This window comes from Chaetodon auriga, chromosome 10 (genome assembly GCF_051107435.1).
Source record: "Chaetodon auriga isolate fChaAug3 chromosome 10, fChaAug3.hap1, whole genome shotgun sequence".
NCBI classification, from domain to species: Eukaryota; Metazoa; Chordata; class Actinopteri; order Chaetodontiformes; family Chaetodontidae; genus Chaetodon; species Chaetodon auriga.
Window position 1 is genome coordinate 18,819,956 of NC_135083.1, and position 12,968 is coordinate 18,832,923.

Here is a 12,968-nt window from a genome sequence, read left to right on the forward strand (position 1 = left end):
AAAAATGTTTGCAAACTCTCTCCTTCCCCAGTGTCGTTTCCTCACACTGCACACACCCTGCTGTCTTTCATCACTGTATGCATGTTACAACAATTTATCTTCTTCCAATGACGCACCCAAAATCCCTTTAACACACACATTTTGAGTGCTGCAGAGGTTCTGATGCCCCTGCTCTTGTGTCTTTAAGCTCTGTGTGACACTCATTCTTTATTAAAGTTGTAAAACAGATACTTATTGGCTTGTTTGACCTTTGTACCAAACTTATTCTTGGGCCTGGTAGTCCATGGCACAGTCGAACCATGATGTGTGTTTAGAATATCTGGTAAACATAACAGAATTATCAGCTGCGTATGCTGTATCATCATTACCTCACATGAGTTTTTATAGCGACTTAACCAAGTGTCTGAATATTTTGGAGTTTAGGCATCCTATCAAAAAATCTGCAGCAAGATAAACTGCTCCTGCTGATATTTTCCTTATAGGTTTGAGTCTAACTGCAGGTACTGCAGCTCTGCAACGGGTTACAAACTCAAAGTGCTTTAACTCTGAAGGTATGGGAGCTCTATAAAGAATGCATTACTCTCTGCTGTGCTTCTCAGCAGCGCCTGAGAAAAGCAGAGGGTCAAGCCCCTGGGGTTAATGCATTGGTAATTGGTCTTGAATTGCTGAGGGGGAAGATGCATCAGCATCTATTGCAAAATGTCATTCACAACAGTTCTGTCAGTTGTTGCTGATGTAAAAGTACTCACATATTACTTCAAAACATTTCTCTTTAGACTGATATTTGTGAATTTTCACTGTTAGGAATAGCGCTTACATTTTCTTCACAGATATTTAAACCTAGTCAGCAATCAATTAGAGTTCATGAGGCAATAACTGTATTTTTTAAGGGTAAAATAAATCTGGCCATGTACCAGCACACACACCCTTTTTCCTGCCAGTCAGCGTTTAAGTGGTAGATGCAGATGTTTGGAAAACTGGTTGTATGTGTGAGTCCTTGAGTCTAAGAACACTGGGTAATCTGACAAGTCATGTGCTGATCTGAGAGAAGCCACAAGTCATTTGACACCCCCCCCCCCCAAAACAAAAAAAAAAAAAAAAAAAAAATGAGGAAGGAAATGTGAAAAGAAAAAGGGAATGATAGCCCTGGTGAGTGCTTTTTTTTTTTTTTACTAAGGCGGTGTGACTGCTGATGATTCAGAAACTTGGAAAACTTAAAAGCAAGATGTTTTTGTTTTTTTATGATCAATCTGAGAAGAAGCAATAAATAGATAAAATCTATTCAAAAAAAGACATTAATTTTGGTTGTTTTGCTTTTTACTGGTATTTAAACATTTCTTACGAAAATACTTTTCATACAAAAAATGCTTCCTATTTCAAATACAGCTATTATCTGCTGTGTACGAACACGTGTACAGACACAAGGTGTGAAACAGTGACAGAAGTGTGAAAGAGGCTGAATGTGACAGAACACAACAGAAACAAGTGAACCTCCAGGGATGTTGCAGCCTGACAGAGAGGGAAAGAAAAAGGGGAAGCACAGTATTTGTGACAAAACAAGACTGTCTGAGCTAAGAAATCATTGAACAACCTCTCAACTGCAGCTTCACTGATTTTCATGTTCAACTCTCTGTCTCTCTCTGCAGGAACATCCTACAACCCAAAATCAGCTGCACTGACTCAACACAGCACGGCAGCAGAGCTGAAAACACGGCTGTTTGTGCCCGTTCCTGAAAATTTGACAAAAAGGCGGATGCAAAGTTTTCATTTAACAACATCAGTACAAGCTTCTGTTTTCATAGTGTCAGGTTACACAGTGGACAGTCCAGCCACTTAAAACAGCTGGTTGTAGAAACCTGCTTCTGTGAAATGTGATGACGTGAAACAGCGGCGTAGATCGCTTCACAGCATTAAAGCGTTGGCAGTTTTTCATTTTGATTCAGCCGCAACAAGCCATGGGAAATATGTTTATTAGCTTGTCTTGTTTGTAGTGTCATGAGTACACAAAGTATCTGTGTTTACTGGCCACACAGGGCATCAGTTCAAGTCGGTATAAGCTCTATGTGCAGTTTTGTGTGCTGTACAGAAATGGATAACAGGCCCACGAGGCTTAAACCAGCACTGTGCTGCTGGACTGTAAGAGCACAGACACTGAGTACTTGCAAGACGGCTGAGTGTATCACAAGAGTCCAGTAAAGTGACAAACAGTGTGACTTTAACAGTCAGGACACTTCCCTGTTCTCACATTCACACTGAGTTTGTTCTCTCCAGGACAACCTGATAACACTGTTCTGCACGACAGCACGTGTCAGCGCGTCTTTGCATGTGCTGAATCTCTCATACAAAAAGCTAAAAATACAGCATATGAGCTAATGGGAACATATGGGGTGATGGTGGAGAGAGAGCAGGTTCGATGTATGAGTCATCACCGCTGGAAGAAACAGATCAATTTGTAGAGAGATCACTCTCCTTTTGTTTCCTCCTCTCTTCTTGCTGTCTTCCTCTCCTGCTCATAGTGTCAGAGCCAAAAGTTCCAGTGTTGACCAAAGCTGCAAAAATTGATTTCAGATTTGTTCCACACGAGGCACACTTTACCCTGCTTTTAAGGTATGTGAACGTCTTCCAAAGTAAATATGAGGAGCAGTCAGCCAAGTGCCTTTTTTAGAGCAGAGTGTAATCAACCTTGATTCAGCTGAACTCATGTGTGGTTTTGGGTCTGCAGCGTCACACTTTCTCAAAGGGAAACATATGTTTTGCTTGTCCTCTCTTTTCCCGTTTTGTCGTCTTCTTCTTCAGTCCGCTCTCGCCCCCGCCGTCCTCCTCTGCCTGTCTGTTCTGGGGCCAGGACATGGCCAGAGTTTCAGATGCGGTCTTAGCTCCTGCACTTCCACCCTCAGCCGCCTCCTCATCAGACGAAAGCCCACCGGCCTCCTCTCCTTCAGCGAGGCTACCCAGTCCCTGGCTCTTCTTGCCGTAGCGCTGTTTGAGCTTTTCTCTGATCAGGAGCGCCTTCACCAGCAGGGCCCAGTTGGAGGTCACCCTCTTTTCTCTTTTCTGGAAAGTGGAAGAGAAGAAAGAGTGTGGTGGTGTTTTGGTGATCAACAGGTTTTAAATAAGTTAAAGTGAACTGGTTCCTAATAATTGAAGTTCTCATCGTCACAACAAAATCCGTCATGAAAAACCATTGAAACACACACACATACACACACACACACACACCTCTCTCTCCTTCTGTTTCTGAAGCTCTTGTTCTTCCTCCCAGGCCGCTCTGAGAATCTCCTCATGCTCCTCACACACAATGTACCCGTCAGTCCTGAAACACACAAAAAGAAAACATTTCTTTCTTTCCCTACATTTAACACATTTTCATAACAACTACATTTATTTTCTTTAGTTCTTCAGTAGTAGAGGGATCTATCAAAATCCTGTAAGTACATTTTCAATATGCAGACTTTGGGGTGATTATTTTACATATTCACAACATACGATGCAACCGAACAAAGACAAAGAAAGGTGAGAACATTCCTGAGTACACACAAGAACTAACAGCACAAAAAAAAAAATCTGATAATGACATGAAAATTTACTCATTGAGACCAATACAGGTGCATTTAGAGAGCAACGAAACACAACGATACAGCGAAAGCGGTGCAGTTGTTAAACCCTGAGACTGGCATGGGACCACAACCACTGACGTGCTCCTGCACCGATCACATTGCCCTACGTCCTTGTGTTGAACTGATCCCGTCCCAGCCGGAGCTTTCCTCAGTGTTGTCTTACACAGCGTGTGAGTATCCTCCGTGAAAGTCGAAGCCCGTGACCGCGGGGGCGGCGTCGATGTTCAGCTTCCTGGCCACACGGTGCAGGTTGGGCAGCCTGAGGTGAACACAGCCCACCGGCAACATGCAGGGTTTGAACAGGTAGACGTTACCGTAGTCGTTACGGGGAACCTGAAGGGAACAGGAGACATGTAAACAACACCGCTGTCAAAGCTTGAGCTTTGGTAACCTGTGATGTCCATTTGAATTTCATAATTTCTCAGCATGCGTTCTAATTTTCATCTGAAATTATTTGTTGTTTATGAACTTTCATTTTCTCTGTTACCTTCCCGTCCACAGCTAAAGGCGGCTGGTACTCCTCAGTCTGCCATTCTCCGAACAGGGGCAGGTCATTCTCATCCTTCAGCTCGGACATCATCCTGGCCTTACGGGAACGATTAGAGAAGCCCTTCACCATCTGACAGAGTGACACAGTGGCATGGTTACACATGCTGTCTCAGTGACAGTCAGTCCAGATCATACAAGAACCAAACAGAGCCATTTAGAGTTGTTACATGTGTGGCTGGCTTTGCATCACGGTAATAATCTGTGGTGAGCTGAACCTCGCTCTGTTGAACTCTCAATGCAATTGTTTGGCAACAAATCACACACTCGTGATTTTCTGTCATTCTCACAGCTCAAACCAACCACACCTCATCCACTTTAATGTTGGAAGAGGAGTAATTAACTCTGTTACATGAACATCAGCAGACTGTTATTTACATCTAAACAAAAAGACTATGACCAAGCTTTCAGTTTGGGGTTAACCACTCCTGAAGCTGTTCCTCTTTTTTTGTTACCATCAATCATCACTCAAGCACATAAAGACTGCTGTGCTGATTTGACTGAAGGCTAAAGAGGGATCAAGTTAGAGGGAACAAAAACAAACACAGACACAAACTAAAACAAGAGAATTTAATGATGGAAGAGAGAGAAAAAAAGAGGAGAAATAAACAAGAGGAGCAGATTTGACAGACGTGCTCTCTCTCACCTTGTATGGCTCCTCTGCCAGTCTGACAGTTCGTGCTTCTTTCAGCCAGGTGTCTTTAGAGTGGAGCGTGTGCACACAATCCCTGAAGAGATTTACACATGACAAGATTAACAAGAGACATTTTATTTATCTGACAGAAATTCTCATTTGCTCAAGAGTGTCATGTTTTGTCTTGTTGGCTCGAGCTCGATGCAGACTCGGTGTCTTTTGATTGTATTTAAGTGTGAAAAGTGCCGAATAAACATCAACATGAACAGCAGATGCAATCCACAGCTGGCAGATCATTATCTGCAGGTGAGCCACAGCTTCAAGCGCAAGACAGTTTAAGTCATCAAATAGCACCACCACGTGGACACTGGTGGTCACAGCAGGTCAACATCTGCCATGTCCCAATTCGTCTGATCTTCCGACGCACCAAACCCGGCCAGCAAAGGCATCTCTTTGAGAGGACAGAAGTCCAAACTGAGCCTGCGAGCTGGTCTAACGTCCCTGAGATCAAACCACATGCCTCTTTCAGGTGCTTCTTCTCAACTCAAACAGTAATTTATTTTCAAGTTTACGACCAGGATGTTGACCTTAAATGGCCAACAGAGGATGAATACCAACGTGGGCCAACTCCCATGATGTCCTAGTTCACAGTACAAGTAGAGACTTTTTAGTTCAACACATAATGGCGTTCTGGGAGACAGTGATCCAGATTAATGGTAAATGTATGAATATACACCCTGTGATTCACTACATGTCGAGCGTCCATACAAAAATGAAACTTTGTGCATTATTCCTGGTTAATTCAATGGAGGAATTGGCTTTTTTCTGTTTGTCTTTTACATTCTAGTTCAAGAGGCAGATTAGCCACTAACTGATGGCCACATGGGCAAAAACCTATTAGAGCATTCACACACTTTACAAAGCATGTCATGCAGGGCATCTTGAGAAGCAGTTTTTCACAGCAGACTGTTTCACTGACTGACCTGGAGTACACGGGCTCCCCCCTGCAGTATCCCAGTACAGTGGCTGTTGAAGGGTAGATGGCTTCATATTTCAGCAGGTGTCTCTTTAAGGCGTACAGTGGGTGGTTCTTATACTCTGCTACGGAGATCGGCAGCGGTTTGTTCAGCAGCTTGTTCTGGAGCTGGGTGGCCAACATGAAGAAAACACAAAGACAAGATGTTTGGTATCAGTAGGCGGAAAGTGGAGTTGAACTAGTTGTGAAAAGAACAAGCTCCTCGCTCACAAAGTGGGAACTTTTCACTTTCATAGACAGTAAATCATACATGTCCTGATTCAGCAATGCAAATTTTTCCACTATGAAACACGTTTCTGTGTGTCTGAGCTCTTGGGGAAGTTCACGTGTTGGAGGTTGCCGGCACGCATGCGTAAAAAATAAATGTTTGGATCTTTCTGTCCAGTCGGCTTGTCTGTCTCACCTCCTTGTCCTCTTTTATGTCCCTCTCGTCCTCGGGTCCCAGGAATGGCTGAAGCGTCTCCTCCCACCATTCCTCACCCACCCGTCTCTTCCTGGATGTTGTCATCCAGGTGGGGTCGTACTTCCTTCCCAGGTCCTTCAGAAACCCGTCCCCGTCCACCGACACCACGTATGTCACCGGTGCTGTTGCGTTCCGGGAGCAGAGGTGAGGCATCCCGACACCATGCTCCACATCCACACAAACCCAGGAGGACGTTTTGTCCAGGTACACCTCCAACCACTCATCCGCTCCGGGCCCCTCCTTCTTTTTCCCACTCCCACTCTTTGTTCCGTTCCTCCTCGTTGTTCCTTCTCCTTCAGCATCTTCTTCCTTCCACTCCTCCTCCTCCTCCTCCTCCTCCTTAACCTGTTTTTTCCCTCCACCACTCCTTCTCTTTGGAGCTGCCGTATTCTTGCTGTTGGTCACCTTACGCTTCCCTTTTCCCTTCTTCTCCTTTATAAATTCAGCCTCGCTGCCTGAATCTGCACTGGCCTCCTCACTATTTGCCTGAAATTCCTCGTCATCACTAAGCTCTTCCTCCTCATTTTCACTGTTACTCTCCTCCTTGTAGCTGACTTTTGAGGCAATGCTGCGGCGTTTTGAGTTCTTCGGCCTCTGCCCTCCCGACATTACAGCCTTCTCCTCTTCCTCCTCATCTCTTTCCTTTATTTCTTTCCTCTTTGCTTTCTTTCCTCCTCTGTCTCCTTTGGCATTCCCGCCTCCTGCAGGTCTCTTGGTACCAGGAGAGACCTTCGGCTCAGGGCAGCTGGTCTTGGCAGTTCCTTGGCCAGTGTTGCTCTTTCTTGGTGCACCAGCAGATGTTTTAGCCCCTTTGCCCTGGAGAACAGACAGAGAAATATTTACACTGTCTGTATAAGAACATGAGTTTTTTGTGACATTACATGAAAAGCAGCTAACAAGCTAGCAGAGAACTGTTGGCATAAAGTAATTGATAAATTATTGAAACTGTTAATTAAAAGTAGCCAAATGGATGAACTGTTTTCACTATTTTTACAAAGGAGCACAGAGGACTGACAGAGAGCTTCATCAATTCACTGTGATGTCCTTTGAGACATTTGTCAAACACTGACGTTTGAAGACCAAAATTTAATCAGTTCATCTTTCTGTCCAAGTGAACATTTGTGGCACATTTGAAAAGAATTCCCTCATGGCATCTTAAGATATCACCTTCAAACACAACCCAAACACATAACGCCTCCGCACACGGCTATCACAGGCGTGGAAGCATAAAAACTACTATAGCAATATGCAACTTTATGGAGTTAAAAGTGTTAAACATTATCAGTTTGAAACAATAAAATGATTAATGATTAACTAAGGAGTCAGTATCCTCTAAAGGGCTCAATGACGGAGTGTCACTACCTTGGCTGAAGGGAGTTTGAGAGGAATCGGCTGCAAAGAAAGAACCAATCGGCAGAAGAGCTGCAGAGACCTGAGGACCAACAGGAACAGCTGCAGGAAACACAAAAACACACAGGAGCATAACGGTTTATTCAGTCTGTTCTACCTCTGCATGTTCACTCAAACACTCAATTTCACATCATTACATGGACTAGTCTTGTGACAAAATACCAACATGAGTCATCTCTTGGTGGTTTCTGGCTGACAGGCTGGCCAGCCGCCTCTCCAGCAGAGCCCGGGGGTCTGGACGCTCCTCGTAGGGAAGACTTGGGTTGAGGGTGAATGTTGCTCTGAACCTGGAGGGGCAGAGGCGGGACAGAGAGGTGAACATGGAAATAGACGATGCAGTGGTGATTACACCAAACTAATAATAACCGATTCAGTGATTCTGATTCTATTTCACACCATTTGAGCAGTCCAGAGAGGTGGTTTTGGTCGATGCGCTGCTTGGTGACCATGCCGTAGTGGGGGGGCAGCAGCGACAGAGTGACTGCAAGCAGGTCTGGTTCACTGCACAGACGGTTGCGGAACATCCCGTTGGCTATCAGGCACATGAGGTGGACCTGAGAGACCAATCAGAGGTGTAAAAATCCCACTGTGGTGACTTCAAATCAGACACAGCATTAGGAAACAGGAAGAGCAGTCGGGTTGAACACACGTGTTTTCACCTTGTGTGTGTCTATCAGCTGGTCCTTCTTGTATCGGTTCATCATGCGCCTCAGATACGTCTCAAACATTGCCTGCCTCTTCTGCCTGGCAATGAGAAATTATGAATATAGCAAAACAGACACACATTTGTTCATAGTGTACACTCACTCACAAATCTAAAACAAATACACACAAACTTGTAATCAGACTTGAGAATTTGCAAAGGCTTTCCTAAATATTCCACAAAGATGCAGCGTTTCAGTGTTTGAAAACCAAAATCTCAGTCACTTTCTCTTTGAGTAAGTTCATGGAAACTTTGACATGGAAAGAGACAAGGTTTTTTAGTCTGGAGACATGAGAGTGGACAGAAATGGTGCCAGCCTGACTGGATTTGCCATTCAGCCTTCAGTTTCCCAAGAGACTGTGGTAGATAAACTTGAACTGGGAAAACGAGGCTTATGGTGAACCAATCTAAACACCAATTGAAGCAAAAAACTTGCCAGTTTAAGGTGCTCCTGAAAATACAAAAAGTGGTCAGAGAAAAGAAAAAGAAGTTTACCTCTGGCATGTGCCCATATGATTCTGTCTATCTGTCATTAGATGCCACATGGAACACAACTCTATTCACACTTTATATACGATGAGGATTTTCATTTGATCGGTTCTTTGATATTTTTCATTTTCAATTACATCTTAAAACTGTGTTTCAAAATAATCTTTCACCTGTATGTTCAGTGACTCACTCGCACAAACGTCCACTTACTTTCTCCTGACTTCTGGAGTCTCGATCTCTATCTCAACAGGCTGAGAGGGCAGGACGGGTTCCGGCGGCTCACCTGAACCCAGGGGCCCAGTCAGCTCTGATGAACACACACACACACACACACACACACACACACACACACACTTGAGTTTAGTATATCTTTCTTTTCATTGTGGCCACCAACTGCCGCTCTCACATCACATGACACAGTCCTGCTGCCCAGATCACGTGACCTTGCGAGGCAGCTGGATTGCTAGTTGGAAATGTTTTATCACAAACAACAAGCAAACACTGTTTTCTGCTGATCTTTCACTCACCTTCCACTTCCTCCCAGTCATCCTCATCTTCCTCGCTGTCTTCCTCCTCTTCTTTTCTCCATGTTTTCTTGGCGCTCTCTGTAAACGCAGGTGGTGCTGAGGTCACCATGTCAAAGTCGTCTCTGCTGTCACTCTCCTCCTCCTTCACTGGTGACTGGAAGTATTTACTGGTTTTGACACTGGTGGTAGTTGGGGATGTGGTGGAAGAAATGTTCCCTGCTGCTTGTTTTGTGGAGGAACGTCGTTTGGGTTTGACCTTCCTCTCAAGCTTCTCCTCTTCCACCATAATGCTGTTACCTGGACGGCCAGACAGACAGACCCAAATGGTATTAAGCTGCTGTGCTTGAGGAATGACTGAGTAGTTTGAAAAGATGCATTTTGGCTTTCACTCTTTGACTTCTCACTTTATAGTCACAGATAAAATCCTCAGAATTTAAAGCTGCTGTGTTTAGCATCAACCACCTTGATGCAAAACAGACGTCTAAACAGCCTTAGCAAACAAGATCACTATCATATACTATCTTGCCTGTAGAAGGACTGCATTTTACTGCATTTACTGCATTTTTTGTGAACCACTGGGTGGCAATGAAATGGAAATTTGTTTTTAAAAAAAGCAATGTGATGCTGTGTTGTATCCGCAGATAATGAACTTAAAGCTCCTCTAGGAAGGAAAAGATAATATTCCACAAGATTAAAAATCAAATATGAGCAAACATCAATCAAAAGACATCAGACAGAACAGAGGTGGTGGTGGTTGGGTTCCTCCTCACAACAGGAAGTGGGGAAGTTTAACTGAATTATAGTGACAGGTTATGAATCACTTGTTATGAAACATGAATAAAAGACATGAAATACAGGCTACAAATCATCTCAACCATAGATTTGTTTATAGTAATTGCAGCCTGGTATCAATAATGCTCCTGTTCAAACACACAACCAAGAGCACATTGGCGTAATGGTGGTGGTGGTGGTGCTGCACTTACTGTGTTTTTTCTGAGTAATGTACATCAAAGCCTAAATGTGCATTTAAAACTGTGAGTTGGACAGAGAGACTGATACAAAAATGTTCAAATAAAGACAAAACCGCAAAATTAGAGATGCAGAACGACCAGCTGCTTCACTGTTACTGATGGCTGAGAGTTTGCATCACACTGGGCATGTGCCTCCAATAGGTTTGTGTATGTTTGGTGCTTGCTTTTCACACATTCAGGACAGAAATGGTCCTCTGGTATCAAACTTGTAGAAACATCAGCTTTTCACGAAACCATGTTTCATATTTAGATGAAGCAGAGCACAGATGTGTATCTGGGCCAGCAGTTCCACTCCAGTAACCAGCCACATCCCCTGCACATGCACCTGCACTGTGGGCTACTTGAAGCGTCTTCTTTTCTGGCAACAATTAAAAAAAAAACAGCTGTATGTATGAACACAGCTCCAACAACACTGAAAATGTGTGTTTTTCACCACTGAAGAGCCTGTCATTTACAAAGATGAAGATAGCATATTGCTGTCATAATAAGATAGATGAGTTCTCTTCAAATACACTGAATTGTTGCTCTCTATTGGGCTGGGCAGTGATTCAATGTAGTTTATCAGCTTTCAGTAGAGTCATATTGTGGTGACCTATCTATGTCCAAAGTCCGTCCAAAGTAATGACTCCAAACAAACTGTGGTTAAAAACTCAGAAATATTAACAGGTTTTTGTTTGATGTAATATATGACAAGTGACAACAAAGTGCATTGTATTAAACTGTTTTACCGTCTTTTTTGTGCTTTTCAGATACTACATTTGATCAATCACACTATATAAAGATATTGGGGAAGTACATTAGTTGTCACAGTCACTGATGTATCACTGGACCTGCATCACAGACATGAGTTTTAATGGTGATTATAGGCTGCGTGATTTCATGCAGTGATACCTCTAGTGTGCATGGACGATCAGCTGTAATTCATGACCTTACAGCCACATGCCAACAGTCTGACAGGGTGCATTCAGTGCATTCCTCAAATGAGAAGTACTGTTTTAGTTCAGGGCTCCATAGACACACAGACCCCTGCATTGTTGGAACAAGCACACTGACCCTCCTTACCTGACAGACTGAATAATCCCCTCATCGATAAACACTTGTCAGCGAGCTAAATTTGGGCTTCCCTTTCATTTCTGAGATGCAAACACACCCCCTTTGCAGCAAACAGGGAAAGTGAGAGTTCGGCAGCACTTAGCAGCAGCTTTTTGTTAAATATCGGGACTTTTCATACCTGCATCTTTCTTCTTCGCTCTTCCCTTTGCTCCGCTGCTCTTTGCCCTCAGCACCTGCTTTAGTTTCTTTGTATTGGCCTCTGTCCCTGCACACACTCTCCGTCTCGCCATGCCGCTTTCTGTCCTTTCTCAAACTTTAGCAAATCAAAATAACTTTGCTTCCATGTCGTTTGGCAAACCTAGACCGGTGGAAGTCCCTCAGCTCTCCACATGGTGTTACATAAAGGCAGGGACACCGCAGTTATTCAACGTTTCACTCTGTAGCTTTCATAACATTTGAGTCTGCACTCCGGTTGTTATGGTGGGCAGGACTATGACGTCACATCCGCTCCTTCTTCCTCCTCTTCTTCCGCTTATATAAAAATAGCACCAAGAGGCACAATTTGTCGTCTTCTTAAACCCCCTCTACTCAGCTTTTCAGGCTGACACGAGCTTTTATTTATATATCTGGTGCTATCTTAACAGAAGGGCAGCTTTATATATAAATAATGGCGTATTTTGAGCGATGTACTACCAACCTTTGGACACAGGGGGCGGTGTTGTGCTATATGTGAAGCTTAGCTACAACAAGTGATACGTGAGGTGTACTGAGGAAGCCATTGTCTCTGTTCCACCTCCTCATACTCCTCATATTAAAAATGTCATCTTGAGCTTTGACAGTTTTTCCAGTGACACATTAATTACCACATTCATGAGGTTTCATAAAAGAGACACTCGTGCTGGGCGGCTACACAACTGTCTGGCAACAATAGGGTCTGTTTATTTTTATATTTGAAGCATTTAGCCAAAGGCATACATAATGAGTTCAACAGAAGAAAAACTCCAGTCTTAAGATCCATAATATTAGAAACAGCTTGCATTAAAGGGCCATACCAGATTTTGTACATGTTTCATTTGATTTAGTGTCAATCATATATGTTTGCCATTCCTGCAAACATTTCAAGAACATGCAATAAACTCAGTTTTGCGGTTTCCTTCCAACACTGGAACATACCACTCTCTTCACTTTGACCTTTTAAAAACTGTGTTTACTGTCACCTACCACATTATAATAATGCACTCTGACGTAAATAAAATAGGACTTAATCTTCAATGTCATGGATTACTTCAAGCAAATTTCAGGTTAATATTCACAACGTGCTATCATGAAGCATGGAATGTGGAAAGAATCAGAAGTTGAAAAGTAAGTGTTATGCTATGGCACGGTCTGAAAATGATGTTATGTACAGTGTACTGTAAACTTCACCTATAGCAATGCAAAACCACCAGTAAAGTGCTTT

At 43.4% G+C, this 12,968-nt stretch overlaps 1 protein-coding gene across 1 annotated transcript; it reads right to left on the bottom strand.

Moving 5' to 3' along the window:
• Window positions 1-1,299: 1,299 nt before the first annotated feature.
• On the bottom strand, window positions 1,300-12,009 carry xpc (xeroderma pigmentosum, complementation group C). Its single transcript, XM_076741992.1, has 14 exons — window positions 11,688-12,009; window positions 9,426-9,722; window positions 9,109-9,205; window positions 8,366-8,450; window positions 8,103-8,260; window positions 7,873-7,993; window positions 7,659-7,748; window positions 6,237-7,112; window positions 5,781-5,941; window positions 4,810-4,891; window positions 4,105-4,236; window positions 3,781-3,950; window positions 3,220-3,313; window positions 1,300-3,054 (listed from the first exon to the last, which is right to left on the bottom strand). The coding sequence occupies exons 1-14, from the start codon at window positions 11,797-11,799 to the stop codon at window positions 2,725-2,727; spliced, it is 2,805 nt and encodes a 934-aa protein (XP_076598107.1). The 5' UTR covers window positions 11,800-12,009; the 3' UTR covers window positions 1,300-2,724.
• Window positions 12,010-12,968: the final 959 nt, after the last annotated feature.

What these genes read in the sequence shown, in the direction of transcription:
- xpc (XM_076741992.1), bottom strand. Translation starts at nt 11,799, where the DNA reads ATGGCGAGACGGAGAGTGTGTGCAGGGACAGAGGCCAATACAAAGAAA. An exon ending in TCAAACTCCCTTCAGCCAAG is followed by an intron (nt 7,113 to 7,658) that starts GTAGTGACACTC and finishes TCTGTTCTCCAG; the next exon opens with GGCAAAGGGGCTAAAACATC. An exon ending in AGAAACAGAAGGAGAGAGAG is followed by an intron (nt 3,055 to 3,219) that starts GTGTGTGTGTGT and finishes TCCACTTTCCAG; the next exon opens with AAAAGAGAAAAGAGGGTGAC.